The 7,533-nt window shown below is 43.3% G+C and overlaps 1 protein-coding gene across 1 annotated transcript; it reads right to left on the bottom strand.

Moving 5' to 3' along the window:
- Positions 1–1,706: 1,706 nt before the first annotated feature.
- Positions 1,707–6,187, bottom strand: LOC119732838 (E3 ubiquitin-protein ligase TRIM56-like). Its single transcript, XM_038206442.1, has 2 exons — positions 4,915–6,187; positions 1,707–2,008 (listed from the first exon to the last, which is right to left on the bottom strand). Exons 1-2 carry the CDS (start codon positions 6,185–6,187, stop codon positions 1,707–1,709), a joined length of 1,575 nt encoding a protein of 524 aa, XP_038062370.1.
- Positions 6,188–7,533: the final 1,346 nt, after the last annotated feature.

The following is a 7,533-nucleotide window of genomic DNA, read 5'->3' as shown; positions in this document are numbered from 1 at the left end:
TTCACAACAGGCGTAGATTTCGAAATTACAGTCAGTTCAACAATAGTTCAGTTCACCGTTTCAGTGCTGATTCCCTGCCGAAGATTTGATCTGGCGGGCCGTCCGGTAATGGGAGTCCCATTGTCTGTGTGGCACGGTAGGTTCTCCGGGCTCGCTTGCTCCCGGTGTGGCGCCGATGGGGGCCTCCGGACTCGCTCACGGTGTAGTCGGGGGAAAGTAGAGCAGGATTGATGTTCTCTCGGAGCGCACTCACTGTATTGTTGGTGCGAAATTGCCTCTTGGAAGTGCCAAGCAATGAGCGGAGGCTGTACACACAGTCACGTTGCCGTGGTGGCTGTACTGCTACACGTAGGTGGCCGTTTGTAATGCTGTGTGGATGTCGGCTGCAGACACCCTCGTGACAGTCCGTGCCGTGTCGAACTTCAGGCTCGAAATATATCGTTGGCTGTGAACATGTACCTCATTATTAAGCACGCTGCGCACTGACTGTGTCCCTTGCTGATGTTCCAACTCTCTGGCTCAGTCCATTATTTTAAGAGATAAATCAAAGTCTGGACTAAAACATATAAAAAGAGGGGGCAAAAATGAAAAAGGGGGTTGACCATTTTCCATGGTCTCTACACTCACCCCTGCAAAAAAAACTCATCAATTACTAGGCGGTTTCTCCTCAACAACGTAACTTGGTGGGACTCGGGGCCAATGGAGTAGCTAGTTCCACTTCCTTTTAACTCCGGATCTCATGTCCAAGACCATCAGTGAAGTGGACTGGAACTTGATGACAAGCACAGTAACATCTTCATCTACAGGCTACGTATCTCGTCTACAGCTTGTGGTGGGTTGACCTCACATTGATGCTACTGGACGAGGATCTCTTCCCTTGTGTACACTGCGCAGTGGTTTCTTCTTGGACATCGTTACTGGCTGTTGGCGCATCGGAGGATTACACTCTAGGAACCCCACCTGGCTGAGGTGGCGGGTGGGTCCACATCCAGCTGGGCGGCATCATTGGTGGGAATTGCATGTACCCCGGTTGGGCCACAGTGTTGTGCATTGCATACATCGGCATTCCCCAGGGAGGTGCAGCAAAACTTTGGACAGCTGTGACTCGAGGATCCATCTGTTGATATGAAGGTTCTCTGAGTCTGGCATACTCGAACAGTCGCAATGGAAGACGCTGCTGTATGGTGCTGCTCAGCTTGTTCAGGGTCATGAGGGGGACTGGTACATCCGAAACTGTCATCTGGGAACCATGTTCTGCCAAATTGCTAGCATGGTCTTTACCGAAATCATCAGCTTCTTCGTCGATCTCCAGCTGTTCAGCACAGGGAACGTCAACTGCTATTGGGACATTGTCCTGGTCCGTGGTTACCCCTACGTCTCCTGGCTTGAGCCGTGGTGGTGAATCACAAGAAGAACCAGCTGCTGATGGTGCGTTCAGTGTGAATGGAATATCACCTGGGTTTAACATCGTCTCGCTGACCTGGTTACATGGTCTGTCATTTCTCGTGTCGGAGGGGATGCAGATCACCACAGGATCTTCATCGTCAGAGCTGTCACCACTCGCTGAAGACTGAAGTGTTGTTGCAGGTTGTCTGTGGGTCGGTCTCTGCATACTCCTCTGTGGTTGGGGCTGACTTGGCTTTTGGTCAACATCAGCTCGCATGCTATCACATGGAAGAAGGAGATTTCGGTGCAAAACTCGATTCTTAGACTTGCCGTTCACAGTCTTCTCCCTTCCTTTGGACAACAACATACACCTGGTCTTCCCAGTACGAACGGAGCTTTCCTGGACCTTGGTGTCGTCCGACGAGTACTTGGTCTCCAGGTTGAAGAACAGAGCTGCGAGCCTTCTGGTCATGGTATTTTCTACCTCTTTCAGTAGACTTGGCTGCATGCTGAGCTGCAATGGAGTAGGCCTCTTCCATTTGCACCTTCCATTTCCTCACAAAGTGGTTGTGGTCTTCAGCACCTGGTCCAAGTTGTGGGTTCAGCCCAAAGGCAGCGTCAACTGGTAAGCGGGGAGATCGTCCATACAGGAGGAAAAATGGGGAGAACCCTGTAGCTGTATTTGTTGTGCAATTGTATGCATGAATGACTTTCTGGAGCGATTCTTTTCAATTAGCCTTCTGTTCCATGGTGAGGGTCCTCAACATGGCCAGTAGTGTCCTGTTCAGTCTTTCGCACTGTCCATTTCCCTGGGGGTGGTATGGTGTTGTTCTCGAACTTGCCACACCGGCAAGTTGCTGAAGGCATTTGAAAAGTCGGATCTCAAACTCTTCCCCTAGGTCATGATGAATACAGTGTGGATAGCCAAAGCGAAGAACAAAATAATTAAAGATTTTGTCTGCTACAGCTCTAAGGCAGATTTGTCTTTGGTTGCATATGCCTGAGCGAATCTTGTGAAGCTGTCAATGAGAAAGATGTTTGGCTATAGGGCCATCATCACAGATTTGTCCTTAGGTAGAATAACAAGCAATGGCAGCCATTTTGAAAATTTTGAATTTCTTGTTATTCTACCTATATTTTTGTCAAAGGACAAAAATCTGTGATGGTTCTATAGCCTTCATACTTTCAATTGTTTTTCAATTGTTAGGGAGAAATCTATTGCGGTATTTTGAATTCACCTAACGTTGCCAAATAACCCCAGAAGAACAAGCAATTTCACATATGACAAGAAATGTTCCTCAGATCATAAAGTAAACAAGATTCTTTGTTTTGTTCATGAGCTTTGATTGAAACAAAATAATCACTTTTTGGACTGAAATTTCTTGTAATTTGATACCAGATGATTATGACATCACATTTGTATGCACACCTCACCTCATACCAGTTTTGAAGTTCATGGTTCCTTTTGATATAAAAGCCATATGCAGCATTATTGTCCGGAAAAAAGCAAAGCACGAATACAATCACTTAAAAATAACAAAGACAAAACCAAAGGGTGATCTAGATGGGGGCTCAGCCCCATCACCCACTAATATAGTGATCAGGCTAGTCCGAGTAAGTTGGCCCCAACTTATCGCCTTTTTATCATTCAGACATGGTCTGGTGATAGTAGGGTCCAAGCTAATCCTTATATGCCGAGCAACACAATTCTGTCATTGACCCAAAAACCCGGCGTTGCCCAACAAAAACATCAGATTTCACCCTCAAAATGACCTCCAAATTACTAGATAAGCCACCTGAGGTACAAGTAGACATCGATAATTAAGATGGTTGTACTGAAGTTTACTTATGATCCGAATGAAAAGTGAAATTTCCTGTTCAATTCCGGGAGCTCCCCTCGCGATCGTGAACACATTAAATTTCCGAATCGTGTTAATGTTTGAACGCTGCATTGTGGTCTTCATGCCCAGCGTTCACTCGATGGTCCCCGTATCCCGAGTGCGATTCCGTTACCGAGCGCGATGCATCCATTATGATAATGAGTAGACTGGATCACGTTTGTTAACACAAAGTGCATTTCAAACAGTCGGGAACTATAGGGCAGATTTTATGGATGGAAACCAGTGCAAGCTAGTTCCTGACTCCCTATGGGTCGAAATGCAATTGTGTTTACAAATGTGCTTGTAATATTCCCCCAATCGACATGTTTGGCTACTCTACTAACTGTTATTGTGTACTGTCATAACCCCTGACTCGTGTACAGAACTCTGTTACAATCACACGCGGTGTATACATTTACTGACTGTACATGATTTGATATATGTGCATTGCTGAAGTTGTGTAGTGTGTATTGCAGTGTTGAATAAATAGTGCTCTCCAGTGCCGAGCCAAGAAATCAAGAATAAACCAGGTTAATTATCACAGTTCACTACAGGGCTCCAGTCTACTCATTATCTACTAATTATCTACTAGGTGGCATGGGTGGCTTGTGCGTAAAGCACTCGCCTCTCACCAAGGTGACCTAGGTTCGAATCCTGGCCGCGCATCACATGTGAGTAGAGTTGTGTGTTGGTTCTCTCCTGTGCCACGAGGGTTTTTCTCCGGGCCCTCCGATTTCCTCCCTCCGGAAAAATCAAACACTTTCGATCTCAGGTTGTGCTCCGTGGTCATATATATATGGGTCGATGTGGCTGGCAGCCACAGGCGCCATTACGTGCCAGCGGCCTGACCACGTTGTAGCCGCGTCCTTCGCAATTCAGCATACCAGCTGCGAGTAAGGATGATTAGCCTCCCAAATTATTATTATTATTATTATTATTATTATCATAATCGATGCATTGTGCACAACGGAATCGCACTCAGATTACGGAGACCATTGAATGAACGCTGGGCATGAAGAACACAAGCAATTTGGAGGCCGTTTTCAGGGTGAAATCTAATGTTTTTGTTGGGCAATGTTGGGTTTTTGGGTCAAGTACAAAATTGTGTTGCTCGGCATGTACAGATTAGCTTGGACCCTACTATCGCCAGACCATTTCCGAATGTTAAAAAGGCGATCAGTTGGGTCCAAGTTACTCGGACTAGGATCAGGCCTAGAACATTCTGCTCACAGGGCAGGTTTGTTTGTTTGCAAAGCAACCTAAAAGCAATCTTTCTCTTTTTTAAAGGTAACAGAACCTCAAATTAAAAAAATCTTCCAAACAAATTGATATCAGTAATGAAAAAAATAAAAGTTTTGTCAACCCGACCACTCTGCGCTCGTAACTCAACAAAGGCCTTACATGTTTACCTCTAGTTGTAGTTTTGTTTTATTTTGTGTGTGTGTCAGTGTGTGAATTTTGAAGTTTTGTTGGGAGAACAAAATCAAATTTGTTGGGGAGCAGTGCCAGCACATCAATTCCTTGCCAGTATTTTATTGTTTTTCATTCTCAGTTGTCAGATCTGCATGTGCACATGGAAGACTGACTTATAATTTCCACACAATTATGAAAGTTTGTGTTGATGAGCATGTACATGAAAGAAACTTACATGATTTTAGTTGAATGGTTCCCTTGTGTTGTCCCTCATTGCTGCAGATGACCACTTGGTTGTTTCCAGAGTCTGCCACAGCAATTTCACCAGGTTGAGTAGCAGTAATACCAAAAGCCCATTGGAACTGTCCTGGACCACTTCCCCATTGACTAAACTCGCCACACATCTCCCACTTGACTGTCTCAAGCTTGCCCAGATTGATGTCACCAATCCTCTGACCCGGGGTGAAGCTCAGATATGAAAGCTTGGGATTAATCTGGGGAGGATTTTGACTGTTGAGTGATTTCAAGTCTTTGCTGATGATAGGATAGAGGGAAAGCAAATCAGTGTCCGATGCAGTGTTTATGACATTCTGAGCTGTACTGAAGGAATGTTGTTTACTTTGTAGCATCATTGTCACTGTTTCCTGATGCTTATCATATATTTTGTTGCGATGCTGCTGGAGTTGTTTGATTTCTTCAATCATCTTTGTCTCTTGAGTTGTTATCTCAGCTCTCATTTTATCCGCTTTGTCTTTCACAGCTTTCACAGTCTTTGTGACGTTCTGTGTGAACTTCTGCTTAGCTTGTGATGAAGTGGTCAAAGATTGTTCAAGTCTTTTGATGTCTGTGGTGAAGTCTGGAAACATATCTTTCAGTGACTGTTTGTATTTGAGAGAAGCCTTTCTAGAGTCAATGTAGTGATGTTCCGGTTTACAGTGGTCTACTACAGTACAATCTCGGCAGATTAACTCTTCACATGTCTCACAGTAAAACCGTTTCACTTCCCCCTTGTGTCTTTGGCATTTAGACTCATCTTCTTCTGGTGTTTTTTTCACTGTTACCTTCCCCTGACGAATGTCCTCCAAAGAAGCCACTGTGTGGTTTGATGTAGCAGCAAATCGCAAGTGTGTCTTGCGACAGTTTGGGCAGATATTCTGTGCACAGTCCAGACAACGATGCATGGCCTCATTTCCCTCATCACAAATCTCACAGATGACCTTTGTGTTTTCTGAACAAGCCACCTTTTCTTGGAGTGAGACCTCCTCAACTATTCCCATCAAATGGAAATTTGTTTTCAGGCCTTGAATGCATGTCTCTGGAAGTATCATCTCCCGTCTACATACAGGGCAAGGAATCTTAGGCTGACCTGCATACCTGGTAGTGTAGTATTTCTCCAGACATGTCTCGCAAAAACTGTGTTGGCAGTCCAGCACCTTGGGCCGTTTGTATTTCTCCTGACAAATGTCACACTCTAGATGGTTGCTTATTTTCTCAAGAGCTGTAGCCATTTTTATCTGCATTTAAATAGTATTTAAAAAGAAAATGGAAGGGTTACTATAAGAGCAATGAAAAAAACTTAAGCAAAACATGTGCCTTCTATGTACATTAAAGATGTACATGTCCATCCGAGTTTCATTTGGACAACAAGTAGATGTACATGTACCAGTACATGTATAACGTTTCTTGTGAATTGCTGCTTTGTAGCCAGACAAAAGATATCCACTTTTGAACGAGACATCAAATAAAAAATCTCTCTTTTATTTCCTTTTGAAGAGCACTGAGAGTACATCTTGAATTCTCTTTTGAAATGATTTCAGGTATTGAAATGGACAAAACTGTATGCAAGTCGCCATAGTTTTTTGCACTTATATGACTGAATCGGTTTTTGTTGGAACATTACTTGTGCGTACACTTCATGTTTTTAAGTCTAAAGCAAGCTGCAATGCCTATAAGCTAGCCTTTAACCTCATTCAACAGATCTGACAATATTTTCTTACCTCTTTTAAATTCCCAGTCAAATCATTTAAATGCAAAGCTTTCCAGAGTGACGTAAAGAGCACAAACAGTTGAGGCTTTTGATGGGGCGGATCTGGTAAAGATGGCGCTGGACAAACACAACATCGTCATCAAGTCGCGTGACATGGTTTATATATAGAGCTTGGGATTTTTATTTTGCTGCATACATGTACATGTACGTCACACACGTACAGTCTGTATATCTGTGTACATATTTACTTGACACTTGAGTTTTGGACCTTAGATAGGTTCATGCATTCTATCTACATGTACATGCTGCACTCTGTGAAATTTCAATCGCATACACCTCACCATACATTTAATTCCACTTGATTTATTTTCAACCATCAAACAAAATATGCTGTAAAAATATTTTCATCAAATCTTTCATATTTCACACACGAAAAGTTTCTATCATCTTGTGCTATAAATACTGATAAAGAGTTTTCAGTCAATTTGAAGTTATCAATTTTGACCAACCCGAAAAGTTTCAACTTTTCGTTAAAATTGTCCATGCAAATAAAGCATATACGTGCTACTGGGGGAAGTACATTTGGGTGTAATGGTGTACACTGAGGCCAATGAACAACAGAATTGACTGTACATAAGAGGACACTATGTCCCAGTTGGAAACCATCACAAATCAAATGAGAAGAGTTGTCAAAAGTTACCCAAACAAAAGCCATCACAAGGACAGTGGGAAGTCCTCAATCTACACAAACCTTTGTGGGTGTGTGAAAAGTGCAGAGCTTTAGAGGAGGGGAACCAACATATCGTTGAAACAGTGCATCAAAACTACATTCTTTATGAGAGCATTTTTAGAATGCTGTAACCATGG

This window comes from Patiria miniata, unplaced genomic scaffold (assembly GCF_015706575.1).
Source record: "Patiria miniata isolate m_02_andy unplaced genomic scaffold, ASM1570657v1 HiC_scaffold_25, whole genome shotgun sequence".
In the NCBI taxonomy this organism is placed as follows: Eukaryota; Metazoa; Echinodermata; class Asteroidea; order Valvatida; family Asterinidae; genus Patiria; species Patiria miniata.
The sequence above is the reverse complement of the archived record's forward strand: the minus strand, read 5'-3'. Positions and strand labels throughout refer to the sequence as shown.

What these genes read in the sequence shown, in the direction of transcription:
- LOC119732838 (XM_038206442.1), bottom strand. Translation starts at nt 6,187, where the DNA reads ATGGCTACAGCTCTTGAGAAAATAAGCAACCATCTAGAGTGTGACATT. An exon ending in AACCATTCAACTAAAATCAT is followed by an intron (nt 2,009 to 4,914) that starts GTAAGTTTCTTT and finishes CCCGCTTACCAG; the next exon opens with TTGACGCTGCCTTTGGGCTG.